The sequence below is a fragment of the Lepidothrix coronata genome, unplaced genomic scaffold, assembly GCF_001604755.1.
Source record: "Lepidothrix coronata isolate B3197 unplaced genomic scaffold, Lepidothrix_coronata-1.0 Scaffold49, whole genome shotgun sequence".
NCBI lineage: Eukaryota > Metazoa > Chordata > Aves > Passeriformes > Pipridae > Lepidothrix > Lepidothrix coronata.
The window spans coordinates 1123178-1143281 of record NW_016690229.1 but is presented as its reverse complement, the minus strand read 5'-3'; the positions used below and the strand labels follow the sequence as shown (position 1 = coordinate 1143281).

Genomic DNA, 20104 nt, shown 5'->3' with positions numbered 1-20104 from the left:
CTGTTAGTACATTTTTAATATTAACTATGCAAGAACAGACAGCCGAACTTAAGTTGCACTGATGGTTTGAGTTCATTAGATTGAAAAAGATGGGCAATGATGACAAAGATGGAGATGGCAGCGCAACATCAAAGAGGCAACACTTAACAAACACACTCCATTTTGAACAAACCGAACTAACACATTTCATGTTGTCGGCTGCAGCAGAGCCCTTATGTACAACAGCACGAAAAAAATCCGCTCCTGCCCTGGGCATGCTGACAGCAGCTCTGAGAGAGCTCACAGGCCCCTGGACACACAGGTGTGCGAGATTGCACTCATGTGTTGCAGGTAAAGGGGCTGTTCCTGGTCTGATGTCCGAGTGACAACGACATAACTCAGCAGCCCCGCGCTGGAGCTGCTCCTGATTTCCATCGGTCCGAGCAGAGCCTGTTCCCGCTCCCTCCCCTCGCTCCCTTTTCACAGCTGTGATTCTTTATGACGAATAATAAAAAGATTCTGCTGAGAGCTCAGCTCTTGCCTGCACGTTGTGCAGAGCAGAACTGCAAGTTCAGAAGCCCCGGGGCCTTGTGCTGTAAGGGATGGGGTGTCCTTCCCGTGTCCCCAGAGCCAGGGAGCCCAGCGCCGCACGCTCCTGGTGACTTCCTCTCCTTTGGTGATCCTGGGCAATTCAATTCTGCTCTGATGGGAACATGTAGCAATGAGCTGGGAGGAGAATATTTCATCCTCTGCTCACATTACTGTCTGGGCATATACTGCATCTAGTGTGAATTTGCTTGTTGTGCTGCAATATATAATAAATTTGAGGCAGTAGCTTTATGGTGCAAGTTGTAATTTTAGATTTTATGATACAAACTGACCATCTGCAGGATTCTGACCGTATAACCCGAGCCACTCTGTGTAGACTATAACGTTTGCACCTCTGAATCACAGTGAAACTATGATTTAGACACACAATTAGATGGACCAGCTCCTCAACAATTCTCAGCCACCTGAATTATTGCTGAGCAGCCTGATAAACATACAGCACACAGGCCTCTGCTCTGCAAAGCTTTTAGGAATGTTCTTAAGTTTGTCCCTAATCAGCAAAGCTGATTACAATTGCTGTTACTCCCAGACTACTCCTGGACCAGAAACCCCTGGTGCTTGGCACTGCACACACAGAACCCAACCCTGCTGCTGGGACACCACAGAGGGCTGGAGGGCTGGAGAGGGCCAGGGGTCATCAGGGAGCTGTGAGGGACATAAAGTATTGATTATTGAATTTAATCCTGGAAACACTTGCCAGACTGGGACACTGAGCAAGGGAGCAGAAAAGGACCTTGCATCAATCCCGGCAGGACAGCAGCAGGAGGGTTGCTGGCACCCCTGTCCTGTGGCAGCTCCCAAGCAAATGGCTCCTGCTAGGATGCTGACCTGCCCTAGCTGTAAAACTGCTTCCTTTAGTGTCTGCTATAAAAGAAACATGAAGCTTTCATCTCAGCAGAATCTCTTGTGGAGGTCTCTGCTCTTTTTACAGAGACCCGCATTGCAGGGAGAACTAATCCTAATTCTTGCTACATTCGGTTCAAGGAGCTGTTAAGTGAGGTGTGTGACTCCCAAAATGAGTAATATCAGAGAAGACAAGCAGCAGCAAACATCCTGGAGACCCCTGGCATGGCTGTAGATGGTTATTTTTTAATCAAAACTATTGATGCATTAGGGTCCAAACCCAAGAGCAGACGCTGCCCTGTGCAAGGGGCTGTACTGAGAGCAAGATGATCTCTCTTTTAGAAAGGCACCAAATAATTTCCAGTGATGGGGGCAGCAGGTAGATCCTGCTTATCCTAGTGAGGACACAAGAGACCTGAGAAGCTTTCTCAAAAGTGAAAGAACTTAAAAAAAAAAAAAAAAAAAGAAAAAAAAGGGAGAAAAAGGGCCAGCAGAGACAAGTGCAAGAATGAGGCCACGCTCAGCTTATTTTGTTGTCTTTTAAGATAACACCAGATCATCAGTGGGCGGTTCAGAGAGGCAGAGGAGCAGCAGGGTTTCCTGCCCTGTGAGCTGAGCAGCAGAGGAGGAGCCGGTCAGCCCGTCCCCAGCAGCCTCGATAATTGCCCTGTTAACAGCCTTGAGCTGCCTCCTCCGTACCTGGGCTTTGGCAACAATTAGAAATAAAAACATATCCCAGGGAGAGGGAGCTGTGGGCACTGCTCACTGCTGGACACAAGTGCATTTCCAGGCTGGGAAAAGGCTCCCCCTGCCAGCCTTGGCCCAGCACGACCCTGGTGTGCTGGGGGGGCATCGAGGGAGGGTGTGAAACACCCTCCAGCTCCACGTTTGCCCTCCTGGCTGACTGAGCTCCTGCTGTGACTGTGCACTCACAGCACTGGCTGTGAAGAGCTCCGAGAAGAGAGTCAGAGCCTGACACAGTTGGAAGAACCATTAGTTTTCTCAAGTCACAATTATCTCTGCTCCCACATTTGTGTCCTCTCTCCTGTCTCGTTTTAAGTAAGTTACAATTCTCCCACTCCTGTTACTGAGTAGATGCAGATGCCACTTAGTTCAGTGTGATTTATAGCCAGTAGCTAATGTTCAGTTATAATTCCCCATTTTAGACATGAAAAATAGCCGGTAATGCTCAACACAAGGGCCTCTCAACAATGATATATAATTTAAAAATTAACACGAGGACAGAGGAGACGCGGGATTTTGAACTGGGGACTCTCATTCAAAGGTTAAATCTCTACAAGGTGAGCTAAAGGAATTAGTTGAGTTATTAAGTGGATGCCTGTGTTCTATTTTCCCAGTACATTAGCTGTTGCAGCCTTTTCCAGTTCAGCTGTGTTCCGCCCCAGCATGTTCAAAGTGCAAATGCTCGTGGCACTGTGTTCACACATTTGCTTTTTTTTTCAATGTCAAACAAACTGGAGCTTTGCAGAGCCAAAGGTCAAAGTGGAGGGTCCTTAAGAAAATCCTCTGGGAAATGATGTGATTGTTCTTATGTCTTTATTGTATATAAAATCAGGCTTCATACATGGCTCGTCCTTTTCAAAGCATCTTAAAACTAGAAGTGAGTCATGACTCATTCCTGCAACACCTAAGTTATATAAGTGGTCTCATTAATTTACTGGAGTATCTTGCATAACTAATCATTTCCAGGATCAAACTCTGAAGCCTCTGGAACCTCTGAACTGTAAAGAGCTCCTTTAAAAACAAAGAAGTTAAATTCCAGCCTCACACGATGAGTCAGGAACAGAACAAGGGACAGAACCTGCATCACCCGACTCGCTCTGCCAAATGCAAACCATAAACCCCACTTCTGGCAAAGCTCAGCTATTCAGAAAACATGCAGGGAGAACAGGGAGCATGGAAAAGGAAAACAGCTTGGCTATGGAGAGGTTTTGGATGTGGCATTCCTTTCCTGTCTCTTTGTGTTCACAATAAGATGCAGCTCATCTCTTCAGTGTCTCCTGCTGCACTTTGGTTAATGGTCTCACTCCAGCATCAAATATTACATTTATGGATTACAAATTTATTGACATTTGACATTTGCATCAGCTTTCACCTGATCAACAGGAGCTCTGACTGCCAAAGGGAATTATTATGGAAGATTTCAGCAGCCCCGGGAATGCCAAAAAGGTCATTAAATCATATCGGAAAAACAATGTGTTCGTAGCATTCCTACATTTAGTCTTGCCAGTAAATCTTCTGGTTGATGCTCGGACCACCTACTGATGATACTCAAAGAAAAGGAGAAACAGGGAGAATCGAAGAGATGAATTAAATTAAAACCAAATGACATGACGCCTGGCACAGTGGGATCTTTAATTTTCTACTCTATGACTCCAGAATAAGCAAAAAAAGCAAAACAAAGCACAGTGGCTTGACTTTGTCTGAGTGAATTCCCTCCATATAGGCAGGGCCTAACTAAATAATCCTGAGTAATGTGTGCACCCCACATTATTGCATGAGATTTGTATGTGGGAGGTGCAGGATTCAGAAAACATATGGCACATGGAAAACAAATGACAGGGTGTGCTTTTACACTCATTTTGACTATACTTATCACTCGCGTTGATATTTTTTTCCAGACGTGAAATATGAATGTAGGAACTTTCACCCTAATCTCTTTGGAAAAATACTGAGAATTATTGTTTTTGTGCATTCGTGATTTACAGAAGAAGGCCACCACATAATTCCTGGGAGCACAGACAATGTTTTAAAAACACCCATCAAATAAACAGAATTACCTCCCTCATAGTTTTTTTGTCTGGATGACAAACTTGGGTCTTGCTCCATAAAAAAACCAAGGCCAGCGTATTAGGGCTCCATGGGATTATGGAGGGAAGTGAGTTACTGAACTGGAAGCCCACCCACAGCCTGTGTGTGCATGTCTAGTGCAGGGTGAGCTTCCCTGAGGGCTGAGAGGGCAGGAAGGAAGGGTTGACTTCGCCCTTCTCTGGTGGAAGAGCAGCGTGTTCACTTCACATGAACACAGGTAGAAACAGCCCCCAGCACTGTCACATCCCAGAGGGACTGGGGTATTGTCATATCCCAGAGGGACTCTTCTTAATATCCCTTGGGATGTAGACCACGGGGTGGGTAAAAGGCAATGCCAGTCTCTTTAGTGGCCCTGTAAAGGAGGTTGGTAGCCCTGAGGACGCAGTTCCAAGCGTGATCAGTGCCAGCAGCTTGTCTTGCCCCCCAGAAACACAGTTGGTGTGTAGCCCTAGCTGTGCTTGGAGTACTGACTGATGGCTACAGAGAGCACATGGGGAGTGGCAGAGGCAGTCAGGGAACTGGGCAGAAAGGTTTTTCCAAACCTTGGTTTGACATAAGAGAGAAGTGGAGAGATGGAGCTGTGTGATGGAGATCTCAACCAGCAGCTGAGCACCACACCAGGGTTACCTGGACTGAGACACTGTCAGTAATCTCTGGGGTTTGTGATTCAAACTTGGGGGTTTTCAGAAATAAGGAGTGTTTGTGAGTTTTCATTAAATGACTGTGCAAACAGCAGGTTCACATTGGAGTTTCATCAGTTCTCCAGGAGGAGAGGGCAAAACCACTTCTGTCTGCACACAGAGTGCTTTGGAGGTTGAGAAAAGCTGAAAGCAAACCCCAAAGGGATCGAACTGGTATTTCATGTGCAACAGAACAAGCTGCTTTGCCTCCTCTGAATTACTGGTCCGTGCTTGGCTGAGCTCTGCAGTGAGACTGCTAGTCCTGCTCTGCACACAGTGCAGACAGAAATCCTTTGAGTGGCATTTTCATTGTGCCATGGGAAACTTCCAGGGAAAACCAAACAGACAATGGAATAAAGTGGGCTGCCCTTAGGACTGGGGCTTTGAGATCACCTCTGGGTGTGATTCCTTCCTTAGCCATGTGCAAAGAGCAAGTGTGAAGGCTCAGCACTGCTCTGACTGCCAGGGCTGGTTTGTACATCCCTGCCTCGGGACAGGCACCTGCAGAGCTCACCCCAACAGGCCCTGTGTGGTGCCCAATTTTCTGTAGCTCTCAGAAAGGCTCCTTGCATGTTCTCTGCAGCTCTGGGTGCAGGGATAAAATCATGTTCTCCAGCTGAAGGAGTGCCTGGACTGTATACTGGAGGCTGGGAGGGTGTTCTGGGAATGGCACCACATGTCTGTCCTGTTATTCCCTCACACTACTCATGGTCAGAGACAGGATGGACACAGGGACTGCTGGCCTAACCCTATATGGCTTTTCTGGTGTTCTTATCTCACTACTATTCAGCTTTCTGAGAAAAGCAGAAAAATGTCATAACAAAAGTCTTTGCAGTGTTCAGCTGTCTGGCACATCTCCTGGTACAAAGCCTTGTGCAGACTCAGGACTAGGGAATAGAACATGAACACAAAACATGGCACTCGTTCACTTATAGCTGGAGGCTACAGGCACAGAGAAAGCTCAGCCTGGCAGTGATGCAGGGAGGGAATGTCCCGGGGGGGCAGGAAGGCTCCCTCAAGCACAGGGGCTTTTGGAGCTTGAGGCGGTGGAATATGGGCCCGACCTTCAGCAGACGGTGCAGAGCTCCTGGGAGAGCAGGAGCAAAGGGGAACAAAAGAGCACGTGGAGTCATGGCCTTTCTGATCTCTCTGTTTTGGGTGAGCTTGGAGGCTCTTTTGGTTCTCCAGTGCAGCCCAAACCCAGCATTTCCATGCCCTGCTGGAGCTGTTGTGCAGTTGTGTTAATCATGGGTGAGTGTGGCTGTAGAAAGGGAAGCTGGAGATGCTGAGAACGCCCTGGTAAACCATGTCCCTGTGTCCTCTCCTTTCTCCTCCTGTTTGCCTTGCCTTGCTGTGTGCACAGTTTCCATGCTGGTCACTTGATAACAAATCAAAAAGAGATTGCTGGAGTGCAGGGGCATGGAAATGCTGAGCATCCATTCACTCTGAGGCCTGGAATCCTCTGCAGGACAGGCTTCCCAAAGGATGATTTCCTTCTCCTTCTTCCACATCCCCTCTGCTGTAGAACAGCACTGAGCAAATGGTCTTGGCTGGCCTGAGGAAAGGCTGGTGAAGGGAGGCAGAACCTGCCCTGCACAGACCACTCTGCTGCTTGGTCCAAGGCAGCTGCTGGAGGAGGTGGAGTGGAGGGAACAACCACATCAGAGCCACTCCAGCCACCTCTCCTTTCCTTTCAAAAATGTCACTGCAGCACCCTCCACTTTCTCTAACAATGTTTATCATTGTTCTTCAATTGTCTGGGACAATAAATGGTTAGAAATGAGCATATATCACCAGGAAATCTCTGCCTGCCCCTTCCCCCAAGCAGTGTCATAAAAACGTACAAATTCACATTAATAATGAAGTGCATTTCCCCGAGAAGCCACTGTGTATCTCAGGGAGAGCAGGCAAGGTGGCAGTTGCTGCAGAGTTTCCTATTAAAGAGCAGAGCAAATACTCATAAATCTGATGAGGGGCCAAAGCACATGTTAGGGCTGTCTCCCTCTTAATGGAACCTTTTCTGAAATGAAAAAAATATATATCTCGATACATTCAGGGTATTCATTAGACATGACAACCTCCTCCACTCCCACCCCTCCCTCCCCCAGTCCTGCATGAGCTGACCCCCGGCAGCAGAGCTGGCTCTGAGTGCTGGCAGGGAGGGATTTTGGAGGGGAGGAGGAACTGGTTTGTTTTAATAAAGGGATTGTGTAAATTTACTACAACGGACAAGTCCCTGGCTGGCCCCGTCTCCCTCCTTCCCTGCACTGAAGCGGCTGATTCCCGGTCCGTGCTCCTCCGGGCTGCCCGGGCTCTGCCATGTCCCACAGCCAAGTCATCCCGGGAGTCCATCTGCCGGGAAAGAGAGCCCACGGAGCCAGCACTGCACCCAGAGCAGGATCCCTCTGGCAGGAGACCTTTCCTGCCACCTCAGTGAGAGCTTGGGAAAACGGGATTCTCCAGACACTGGGAGAGGCAGGAAGAGCATCAGTCCTTGGCTCACCCAGGGCTGTGATTTTGCTGCCTTGTGTGGTGTCTTAATGTTCTCACAGGCTGGAGACTCAGGGACTGCTGCCCCTTCCCGGAGGTGAGATGCTCTTGGGAAAGAAACCCCGTCCCGTGTGAGACCCGAGCTCTGTGTGTTCTGCCTCATCCCTGCTCTGGCAGGCCCTGAGTTGGAGCTGCCCTGGTGCAGATCCTGCCTGACCCCTCTGAGGTGTGAAAGCCAATGCAAAGGCTGATCCTCCCTCCTGTGGACCTGTCTGGATGCACAAACACACCCAGCTCTGAATGGAGATGGGAAGAGATGGCAGAATGAGGCCTGAAGACTACATCTTAATAATCATGAATTATCTGTTCATTATCCCAATAAATAGTGAAAAATCTCTTCCTCCTTTCCTCCTCCCATAAAGCCATATCTATAATTTTCCTCATTTTCCATCTGTGCTCCATCATATTTGCACTGAGTGATCATCCTGCTAAATTACATTATTTTTATTGAAAGGTGCTTTGCAGGGCTGGATACTGCTCATGTCTTTTCCTTTTGCTATTGATCTTTGTGATTTGATTGCTGAAGTGTAAAATGTATAAATAGGACTCAGGTACCCTTCCTTTGAAATCTCACTGGGTAAAAATGTTCTGCTATAGATTATGAAGGCTGTAGCATTTAATAATATCAGGCACAGTAAGGAGAAGGCAAGATTTTGATATCCTTATGAATACTGAATGCTAGAGGAGGTAGGTGCTATTCAAGGTCAGTTAAAATCTGGTTGAAATACTTAAAAGTTGCTGTTTCCTTGAGAGCAGCAGAGTTCCTGCCTTGGAGCTGTCATATACAATGTGCTTATGCTGAGCCCAGGAACAAAAAGGGGTTGACCCAGTGGGCTGGAAGCTCTAATGCAATGTTAAATAATATTAATCTTAATAGCAACCTGTAGTATTCATAAAAAGCCAGTAAATCTGCCCAGATATATCTGTGCTGGCACAGTCTGATGTATCATGTGGCCTGACCCTGCTCTCAAGGAAGCCAGGAACACACTATTACTGGTTTTACAAGGACAGTGGCTGGATTGAAAAGTTGCTATCTAGGAAAATTTCGAAGATTTAAAAATGTTCAATTAAAAAAAAAAACCATCCTGATCTACCACTCTGGGGAAAGAGTGAAAAATTTCAAAGGATTGGGGAAAGTGAGGCTTCACCAGAACAGGACTGTTTTGAGGGAGGACTGATGGGTTGGAGGTAGATCCTTGCTGACAGTGGCAGAAAGGCCAATCTGTTCCTTTTCCTGCCTCTGCCTCCTCTCCTTCATGGTACTCAGCTATTTTACCCAGTTGATCCCAGCAAAAGTCTATTTGAAAATGAGACTTCCCCACAGAATGTTTTTGCCATTGAGAAGCCACCATTTTCCAAAGGGTTGATGTCAGAAAAGTTCCACCTGAACTGAATACTCAAGAATTCCACGCGATGAAGCCTTTTTTTCTGGCTGATAATGTGGTGAGCACAAGCCTTGGCTTGGCTGGTAAATCCTGCTCACAGAACTGTGGTGGAACCAGTGCAGGCAGCCACATCCCAGCATGGCTCATTCTCCTGAGAGGCTCTCTCAGCTTTTAATATTTGTTGCTAAGAAGAAATGAAATTTGCAGAGCGAACTAAATTCTCTAAAATATAATGTTGGGCTACTAATTCAGCAATTGTCCTTGACCACGTAACACCCACATTGGCTAATAGTGGAATCTGATGTTCAGAGCAGCTCCTGCTGCTTCAGAGGGATGAGAAAATAAAATCCACAGAAGGAAAAAAAAATCTTCTATTTTGGTATACTTAACACATACAGTTATCTACGTGTCCTATATATCATTTAACAAATTGCTTTGCAATTCTTACAGGGCGTGGTATAATGACTGATTTAAAATCACTGCATTGCTTAAACTGCATTGTTCTTCATCAAGTTGAGTCATTTTTATGTGAAGTGTCAAGCTCTCTAACAAATAACTGCTGCCAGACAAATCAAGTTCCTCATCTTAAAGCTACGGCTAAATAGTTTATAGCTTTAATCTGCTCACTGAGGTGTGCAGTCTATGACAGTAATTATAAATGCAAGGAGAAATTATAGCTGAATGCTTTAACTGCATTAGGAGCCATTTGATGAACAATCATGATTGCCTGCTCATTTTCAACAATAGAGGGCAAGTTAGTGTCAGTGCATTAGAGGATTTTCAGTTCTGCTCTGCTCTTTCTTCCATTTACCACAGAATGTCAGTTGTCTCCTATAAAGTAGGGGGGAAAAAAAAAAAGTGCCGGAGAAGCTTTAAACTTGATGGTTAAAAAAAGACAAAGGAGGAAACGGAGAGAAAAACTGTTTATCATTATGACTCATTTTTTTTTTAGTTTTGCAGCGGCCTTACTTTCAAATTGGTTCATCTCAGGTAGCTGCCTGTTTGCCTATCGGGGTCTTTTGAAACAGAAATCTCCCCCATCAGGTTGGTAAATTTGACTTTATAGAGACTTATTTCTGTAAAAAGTAGTAGCTAAGGCCACAGAAAGCCTCAGTTAGAGCCCAGTTTCGAGCCAATCTCACCTGACTCTGAAGTGAAAAATACAATTCCGCCTTGCCTTTTTCCTCAGAAAAACATAAAAATTCTAATTTAGTTGAAAAAAAAGAATAAATGCTCTTCAAAGGTAGAAGTCAACATACAAATTACTTCTAATTAAAGCCATGTTCCCTAATGTTTATGGGTTTTCTTTGAAGAATAGCAATAAAAACAAATTTGAAGTGGGTTAAATGAAAGAGAATGGAGATGTCTGATTGTTGTATATTACACATAATCTTACTTTATATTACTAAACCCATATCAGTTAGAGGAATTCAAGAAAACACCAAAGATGAATATAAAATAGATATATATGTCTTTACATTTAAGAAGAATTTATAGCAAATTTCTTACAAACAGCCTCACAGAGGTCTTAAAAATAAATCCATATACATAACACATTTTTCTACAGTACTAACCCAGATTATTCATTTATATTTTTAATGATAGCTAACATTTGAAAATATAACATCTAATAGTAAATGCTGTTGAAATATAAAGTACTTTATGTATTTTTATACTTCGGGTACTCTTTCCACTGTTTTATTTCCATTCATTTCAATATATATTCTCTATTTTTATTTTTATTTCACCACGGTATTGCCTAGAAGAAGGAAACACAAACTCTTATGTGTGTTTTAAGGATCTCAGCTTCATATTCCTTGTTTCTAAATACTGTGCTCTCCTCTAGGTTATTATTCAAATGTCTACTGGATCTCAAAAAATAACATGGTAAGGGTAAGTAAACCCTGAAAATCCCTGTGATTTGATTTAGTCTCCTTGCAGATCTCAGGAAGAATCCATCTGAATAAACTCTGGCCTCCCCACTCCCAACCCAGTGAGAACTTCAGGAGGCTCACGGCTCCGAAACTGTAATAAAATCTTTACAATGCCATCCCAAATACCCCATCATTTCAGACAATTTGTGCTATCATGCATACCAACTGAAATTATAGCTCCAGATAACAGTGCTATCACTCTGCCATTGCAATTTAAATATATTTTTCCGAAGGTAAGATACAACCTGCATCTCGATATAAATTAGAAATGGATGAGTATTAAGAGGACAGCAATTTCTCGGTATCCAGAGGCAGGAAGGACAGTACCTTATTTATGTAGTTACACATCAGCTGAATAATATGTCTGTGTGCAGGTTATTACAATGCAGAAACCACACTTTTTTTTTTTTTTTTCCCTTGGAGACTTCTCCCCCCCTGTGTATTTGTTCCTCACATGCTCAGCAATGTGTTTGTAGAGGTGGGTGTTTGGTTTGCCTCTCAGTAATAACACAGTGCTTTTAAGACCAAATCTGAACCCTTTGTCATGTATTAAGCCATGAATGTGCCCAAATAACTGTTGTATTAATATATTTGGCAGACAGCTTTTGTTTGATAGTACCCAAATTATTGGTTTGCTCTAATATCTCCTGTGTGAAGACTATGAATGGCAGAGTCTTAATAATCACTAACTGATGGGGAAGGAAATAAAGTGTGGTCTGTGTTTTTCTGCCCAATCTCTCTGGTATTTTGTCAGGTGTGTTGATTTTGAATGGCCAGCTAAACAAGGAACATTTATTTGTTGAGTCCTAATGCTGGGTTAAATGCCAAAACAGAAACTGGAGGGTATTAGGCCTGTTTGGAAAGCAAACTCCTTTTGAGTAAGACAGCTAAAATATGCAGAAATAAATCCATTCCAGTGCAGACAGCACGTACAAGATGTATGCAAAACTTAAATCTTATTGCACTTGAACACTGACGTTGTACTCCACAGTAATAGCTTCTATTACCCATCCCAAAGTAACCCTTTGATTAGTGGTTTAAATTATTCAAAAGTAGCCTTTTTAATGGAGCTTAAGTGACGCAGAGTCCTCGTGCTGGCTCTGTCCACAGAAAGTGTTTCCTAAAGCTTCATGAATATTTGCAGGCAACACATGGGAGAGCTCCACACAAACGGGTATTCAGCCCCTGCACCCTCAATTAGCCAGAGAATGGCCACAATAACTGGGGGATCAGTGAAAACTCACAACACATCTTTAATTTTGACCATCTGACGAATTCATTTTCCCGATGTTAATCAAGTAATGAACACGTTGGAGAAGCCCTGAATCTGCACATGATTATTCTGTGAACAGAAGCAGAGCCTGAGTCTGCTGGAGGAATTGCTGGGAATGACTAAACAGAGCCTTCCTGGAAAAAAACCCCGTTAGAACAAAAAACTTCTATTTGGACTTTAGGTTGATGTTCTGCATATTTATTTAAATCAAGAATATTCAAGTTTGTGAATCAAGTAAAATTAAAAATGCAAAAAATGGTGTGTCATCTGAATATTACATTACATGTTATAAACATTGGTTGTGGCAACTGGTGTATCTTTCAGCAAAAAATAGCAACACTAATGTAGAAGTATCCTACTAACAGGGCTTGGAAATATTAAGCTTGTAAAAAATCTCGCTGCTTTTTCAATTAAGCTTTAACCCCCCCAGGTTATACCCAAACTTGCACTGAAGTCAGCGATGTTTATGGATTGACTCCCACCAACATGAAGCAAAATAGAATCAAACATCTTCAAGATTAAAAAAGGAGTGATGGAGAGAGAGGTTAAAATGATGTGACAAAAGAGGCCACTCACAGTAGCAAGTGTTTAAGGAAGTGTAAAATATTAAAATATTTTACAAAACTGAACATCCAAATATCAACAGAAGAATAACTGAACTTTAGATAGGAACTTTTCAGAGTTATTGGTAGATTTTCGAGGCTGTCTTTGAGATTATGAGAAACTTGGAATAATTGAGATTTTGCTAATTTGACTTTTGAATTGTCTTCTTTTTCCCCACCAAAATCAGATTTACTGGTCTGTCAGCACTGAAAGAGGTAATAACCTTTTGGGTTTCAGTGCTCTTTACCTGCTTTTTTTTCCACTCTCACTGCAAAGAGTAGCACTAAGTCCTTGCATTCCGCATTCGGATGTGAAATGATTTATTCTTAGAAACAAAAGAGAACTGGGAAAACAGCTATTTTGAGCATATTAATAAGCAGCAACTTTTCTCTATGGGGCAGTGTGGTTCTGCATTTACCAAGCTCTCTTCTTGAAAACACTATAAAATGGATAAGTACATGTGCTTAGATTAACGGCGCAGGAGCACGTTATGCATTTTATACTGTTTTCCTACATTAAGAAAGTACGAAGTTCTTATGGAGCCTCCTTAAAACGATGAAATTAAAACTCACTATAGAGCATGCATACCTTAAGAGTTATTCTTCATCCACTTCTGCTACAAATTGTGAATGGTGTTCTGGTGACTTGCTGTGTGTTTTGCTTAGATGAAGTTTTACTGCATGTTTGCTCGCAAATGTCCGACAGCACAACTTACATTTGAACTTAGAGTCTGTGTCCTCTTCCCCAGCTATTGTTTCAGGAGATCTTTGAACTGAAACTCTGGAGATTTCTTGCTCTACCTTGGTTTGCTGCTCCACAGCCAGCCTGTTCATGTCTTTCATTTGGAAACCTAGGTGGGATTCTAAGTGGCTAATGTAGGTAGATGGGGTTCGGAACTGAGATGCACAGTCGCTGCAATAAAAGACTGGATGTCCTTTGTCCATGTTTTTCAAAAACTTTGTTCCTCCGGTTTTCCTAAGCTGATACTTGACATTTGCCAACCAGTGGCTGATGGTGGTCATCGACAGTCCAGTGAATTTGGAAATCTGCATGCGCTCCTGCGGGCCTAGATCTGATAATAAATATTTACCTTCAGATGTCTGGAAGAGGCTGGAAGCAAACTGAGCTTGCAAAATGAGAAGATGCTGAGGGTTCCAGTTTGACTGTCTGCCCTTCCTTTTATGCAGAGTGGAGACTTCTGCTGAGACATCCTCGAAGCGTCGGACATCTATTTCCAACTTCATGGACGGGATCCTTGAAGATGCAGCAGGTTTTGGTGTAGTAGCTTTGGGAAGAACTTTGACCATGTCGGCGATGTCAGACAGAGCATGTTTTTGAGGTGGAGAAGTACAAGATTGTGCTTGGGCTGACTCAGCTTTCTTGCCTTTGGATTTGGTCAGGTCAATAGGCTGATCATTGTTTTCGAACAAATAGTGCCTGGATACACTGGCAGGCTTTGGTGGGGTTGGAGCAGGAGATAAAACCGGCTTCTCCATCATATTTAGATTACTTTTGTGGAACATAGAAATTGTGCTAGAGCTGGGGCTGCAGTTGGCCTGAGACTGTAAAGGCTCAGTGGCTTTGCCCAAGTGATTGTTCAGCACCGACTGCAGCGCGCTGAGGGGGTTGACACAAGGCAGCTCCGAGGAGTGGTTGGCGGCAGCACAACCATTGCTGAGAGAAGCTGCTGGTGGCTCCTTGAGGACTGGTTTCTCTTTTCCACTGTCCTCTTTAATTTTGTCTTCTTCTTTCAAGGGACATGGTTCTGTCTTTTTTGGCTCCACAGAGGTTTCAGGTTTGAGGAGAGGTTCTCTCTCGCTCTGGCTGAGTGGAGCCGGCTCAGCTTGGACGCCCTCTTTAGCAAAGTCCTTCTGCACCTCCTCCTTGTCATCAGCCTCCTTCTTCACTTGAGTGCACTGGGCCACGTTTGCTGAGATAGGGACCAGAGGCATCACCTTCCACTTAGGTGCTATGGGCCTCAATTTATTGGTCATTGTGGGCCTGATTTGCAGCACTTGGGATCCCACTGGCAAAGATGGCTTAGCTCCCTCTGAGAGCTGGTAGGCTGCGTGGATGCTGGGGTATGCACTCCAGCTGGGAGCTCCATTTTGAGCTTTATTGATGGCTGTTGTGACAGTGTTCTCCAAGGACTTTAAAATGTCCCCACCACCCTTTGAACCATCTTCTAAATCCTCTTCTCGGAGGTACTGGTATTTCATTGTGGGATCCAGTGGCTTCTGAAGAGTGTCTTCATACTCCTCAGTTTTTACTGCTTTCTCATCTTTATTTGCATCATCAGCTTTATCTTTTTTACTCTCCTTTTTCAGTTCAGAGGTGGGAGCTGTGCACTCTGCAGATGATTTAATGATCGATTTTGAAACCGGGCTGTCATTGGCTGGTGCCTCAGACAGCGATTGCATTTTTTCCACAGCTAAAGGATCCAGAACAAGCTGCTTTCCTTTCTTTGAAGCTGAACTTGTGACTTTCAGGAAATGGCCCGTGACCATCATGTGGGTCGTGAGCTGCTGCAAGGTGTCATGGGAACTCCCACATTCCATGCACTTCAGAATCTGGGATTTGCAGGCCTCGAACTGCCACGTGTAGCTGGCACCGTTCTGGTACCCGTAGCGGTTGTTGGATGACAACTGCAGGTTCGTGTTCTTCTGAGGAGAAAAGGTATCCGAGAAAGACCCCGTCGTGGAGTCGGGGGAGCAAGGCCTGTTCACATCAAACACGCGTTTCTTTGCTGGAGTGACCATTTTGGAAGAAATGGTTGGTACCGGCTCCTTCAAAGGCACTTTTTGGTAATGTTTTGTTTTGATCATATGAACGCTCAGATCTTGAAGGGAATCAAAAGAGTCACCACAGAACATACACTTCAGAACTTTTTGTGCATCTTCCTTGTCCATGTCCTGGAAGGCCCTTTTCTGGGGCTTTGAGTAGCTGGTAGGTCTGTGCTTGTCCTTTTTGTGGTTGTCATCTTGGTAGTGGCCTGTCTCGTTCATGTGGACCGTGAGCTCCACCAGGGTGTCGTAGGCGGCGCTGCACTGCCGGCAGCGGAACCGGCTGGCGCCCGTGAACACCGTCCCGCACATCTTGCTGCTCTGCCTGTACAGCTGCACCGAGCTGAACAGGTTGGGCTTGGACACGGGCCTGGAAGGTAAGTTCTGCTGCAAGCTTTTGGACAGCGCGTCTTGGTGCCAATCAAAGTCAGCTTTGTTCCCTCCGTTTCTGTTGTCGCAACTCCGCTTCTCGGAGTTGGACAACTTGAAACCCAGCCCCAAGCCTGTCCAGTAAGAGTCCGACAGGATGTTGGCATAGACCGCTGTCATTTTGTCCATGCAGTCGTGTGCTTCGCTCTGGGATTTGGGATGGGTGCTGGATTTTGGGTCCTGGGGCTCTCTAGAGCAAATGCTTTTAATATCTGCCACATGGTCACTACCATCACTCAGCAGTGATTCGTTCTCTGCATCCTGGTTGGATATGTGACTGACAGGGGAGTTCTGGAAGCTAAAGTTCCCTTTCTGCTCAGGACCCACATCATGTTCCTCATCCGTGCCAGTGTCATTGCTGCCCTGGAGCTGAGCAGTTGAGTTGTCGTCATCGTCTTCTTCCTCCTCCTTTATATCTTCCTCTTCCTTTAAATCTTCCTCTTGGACATAACCTGAAATGTAATGTCAATATATGAAATAACCTGGTAAAGGAGAATGCTCCAGTTTCTAGTTTCACTATGTGTTTCCTTTACTGGATTTTGTTTTAATCTACAACTGTGTTCCCTCTTAGTTCTGGAAGTGAAAAAAGCCAATGATGTCTCTTTTTGTGAAGGTTGCTGCAGTCAGTTGGCAGATGATCATAATTCTTTATAACTGCCAGAGATCCCGAGTTAATAATTTTCCTGTCAGGGGAGTATAATTCTAACTGTTCTGTAATGGGACAGTTGGAAAATTCATATGTAAGTATTTAAAGTTTATACTAAAAGCTTCAATTCTGTGAAATTGTTTTTAGCCTCAGTGAGAGAAAGGGTGGAATTGGCAAGGAAAAGAAGAAAAATAGATGCCATAATATTCCTGGTTCAGAGCATCATGTAGGTACAGTCACCTTATGCCATTTGATCACCTAAAAATGCACTGTAGAATATACACAAATAATTTATATGTCAAAATACAAGATATGAAAGCATTAATAGGCATAAGTGCAACTCTTTTGTTTATAAAAGTAATGTACTGTGTAGCATAAAAACAAATTGCGCTTCAGTGAAAACAAATCCACAAATTTCAGAGCAAGAACCTTTGGAAGTTACAGCAGAGTATTAAGATATGAGAGGGGAAAACCAAAGTTAACGGTAAAACTGGAAAAATAAAACAAATCTGGAAGGATTTTCTTTGACAAATTAACTATTTAATTACTAAGATGAACCTGACACTAGAAGAACTGTAAATTTGAAGTTGATTAAGGAATTCAGGTGTTGGGTTTTTGAGGGGTTTTCTCATCAAAATTTCAGCAGGTCAGGTCTTCCCAGGAGATTGGTTGATGAATTTTCTCCAGGCTGCTTTGGTGTGTTTCCTTAAGATCTAGATTTTCCTATCAAGTAATTATGTAAAAAAAAAAAAAAATTTAAAAAGGCCCCCAAAACTAAGCCCCCAAATCAAAGATACCCTTAAAAAAAATAAAATAATAAAATAAAATTTTAGTAGTTGTAGTTGCAAGGGAACCCTGAAAGCTCAGAGAGCACAAGGAGCTGGACTTCGATGATCCTTGTGGGTCCCTTCCAACTCAGGATATTCTAAATTAGACTAAAAATGCTACTTATTTAAAATCCAATCCCTTCCCATTTTCTGAGACAAGCCATTTTATGGCTCTTTAAGAACCTGGCTCATTTTGTTTCCTTGAATTTGGTGCTCCTGAACAAATGATACCCTTTTAGCAAATCAAAAGGGATGGGCAGGAACAGTATAAATGTTTTGATTACCATCTGGGCAAAGCCTTCCAGAGCTTTTCCAGAAGTGTGTTTCAGTTTTCCAATCTATTTCCATGTGTATCTCACCCCTTCCAACACATTTGCCACCAAGCCAAAGAGATCAGAACTAGAGGAACCGTTCCCTGGATGAGGCTGCAGCATAAGAAGAGGGAAATGATGGCTCTCTGTGGATGGGCAAAGAAACCCACGTGAGACATCTTTCCTACACCCTTCCCACGGGCTTAGGAGCTGCACTGATCACTCTGGCTCAGAGCCAGGCTTGGCTTATTGCAGGGGTGGTGCCACACAGCTTCACAACCAAAGACAACAGCAAATGGCCTGGGCAGCACTTTAGCACGATAAAATAATAACCCCAGAGTAGTGGCAACACTGTGCTCTCCAGCAGATCTTTCGGCAAAGAAGCTGAATATTAAATATGAAGTGCTAAATACTCAGAAATACTCCTTTTAGGAGTGTGCTGGGTCACCTCAAGCCCCATCCCCAGGTGGCCAGACTGAAGCAGCAGCAAAGACAGTGCTGAGAGCTCAGTACTTTTCCTCCTCCCTAAACTTTTTCCCTGATAACCAGGTCCTGCTTCCTCCTTCTCCTATGTTTTTCAGAGGGACAAGGAGAAGGGAAGGACAGGGAGGTGGCAGAAGCTCCTGCCCAAGAGGAGCAGTGACTGGTCCCAGTCCAGCCTGAGGTGCTGCACTGGGGAGGGCTCACAGTGCCAGGCACAGCACAACGAAACCAGGGAGGGAATCCAAGGAAGGAATCAGACCAAACAGGCAACAAAGAGCTCTCACACCCTTTGGGTCGGTGCAAATCTGATTCTCCATTTCAGCATGAATTTTTTGAGTGCTATTAAGCCGTGTTTCACCAGAAGGGAAGTTTTTCCTTCGGAAGATACACACAGTAATTTCTTTCTCACAGTATCCTTTGTCCTTCTAAAAAGATTTACTAGGAAAAGCAGAAGTACCAGACAGCTGCACATCCCCCACAATACAGATAAAATTTGCTGCTTAATTAGGCATTGACATGTTTACTATAACCTTTACAGAAGAGTAACTTGTGCTGAGAAATCCTCTTTTTTTTCTCTCCGTGTAAGATACTGACACAATCTCATGTAAGTAGTAAAAGTAACCAGTTGTAGTATTTGAAAGAGGTCTACAGGGAAGCTGGAGAGGGACTTTTCATCAGGAACTGGAGTGACAGGACAAAGGGGAATGGCTTCAGACTGAAAGAGGGGAAATTTAGATGAGATATTGGGAAGAAATTGTTCCCTGTGAGGGTGGTGAGGCCCTGGCACAGGTTGCCCAGAGAAGCTGTGGCTGCCTCATCCCTGGAAGTGTCCAAGGCCAGGTTGGACGGGGCTTGGAGCAACCTGGGCTAGTGGAAGGTGTCCCTGCCCGTGGCAGGGGGTGGAACTGGATGGTCTTTAAGGTCCCTTTCAAGCCAAACCATTCTGTGACTCTGTGATTTTTAACTTACCAGAAAGCACCATCAAAATTTCACAAAACCAGCAGTCACATCTGTTTTAATGGTTTAGGGGTTTGGGCAGCTTTGAAAATGCATTTCAGTATCCTGCTTGTAAAACCATTTCTGTTTATGTAAATGATTTAAATTGCTGTGGGCATTTTAAGGACAGTGGAGACCAGTTCTACAAGACAACCAAGGTACCAGACATGAACGTGTCCTTCCAACAGGGTTTTTTAGTAAGATTTCATTGGACATGAAGTTTGATCTGAAGTGATGCAGCTAGTTAACAGAAACAACATTAATTTAAGTGGACTTTGCATTATTTATCTTAAAAGTAAAGGGTGTCTTAAGCCTGTACACCCAGATGCTTTAAATGCAGAGTCTGTAATAAGTAGCATAAATTTTGCACGTCGTACTGATGGCCGTGTAATAAATTGTTGAGTGACCTGTTCTCTTCCCACCAGTTCTCCCCCAGGCTTATTCTGACATTCCAAACCTCTGAGATGCTCGTACATAGCTGTTTTGCAGGGAAAAAAAAAAAATTAAAATTAAAGGAATCCAAACTCAATAAACAGATGAATAGCTTCCCGTTTTTCCCAGATGAGAATTTTCCCCACCAAAGTAAACAGGCCCAGGCAGATGGAAGATGGGCAACGTGCACTCCTGAAGAAGTGAAATTTTAATATCATTAAGACTGGACAAAACCCAGGAGCTTCAAAGCATCAAATGGAAGCAATTTCTGGCTTCTTAAATGGAAACACAGCATTTGGTTTAGTGGTGATTGATCCCAAGACAGAGTAGTCAAAATCACGACATCAGTAAGGAGAATATTTTCATATGGATAATAATCACAAATACAACTCTAAATTATTTGGGTTTTTTTAATTTTGCTCTGTGCTTTTGTGATGGAATTCAGGGTAACTTCAGAAAGCTGCTTCTCGAGGAAAAGGTGCTGCAAGAAACAGCTGATTCTTTATTCT

The 20104-nt window shown here is 44.0% G+C and overlaps 1 protein-coding gene across 3 annotated transcripts in view; it reads right to left on the bottom strand.

Moving 5' to 3' along the window:
- The window catches only part of TSHZ2 (teashirt zinc finger homeobox 2), a 221442-nt gene that overhangs the window by 74235 nt on the left and 127103 nt on the right, over nucleotides 1-20104 (bottom strand). For 2 of the 3 annotated variants that reach the window (XM_017815275.1, XM_017815273.1), the window contains exon 2: nucleotides 12267-16352. In XM_017815275.1, the coding sequence (XP_017670764.1) occupies nucleotides 13285-16352 (3068 nt within the window). In that variant the 3' untranslated portion in view covers nucleotides 12267-13284. Of the gene's footprint in view, nucleotides 1-12266; nucleotides 16353-20104 lie in introns of those variants that run through there. The other variant, XM_017815274.1, reaches the window with a different exon arrangement.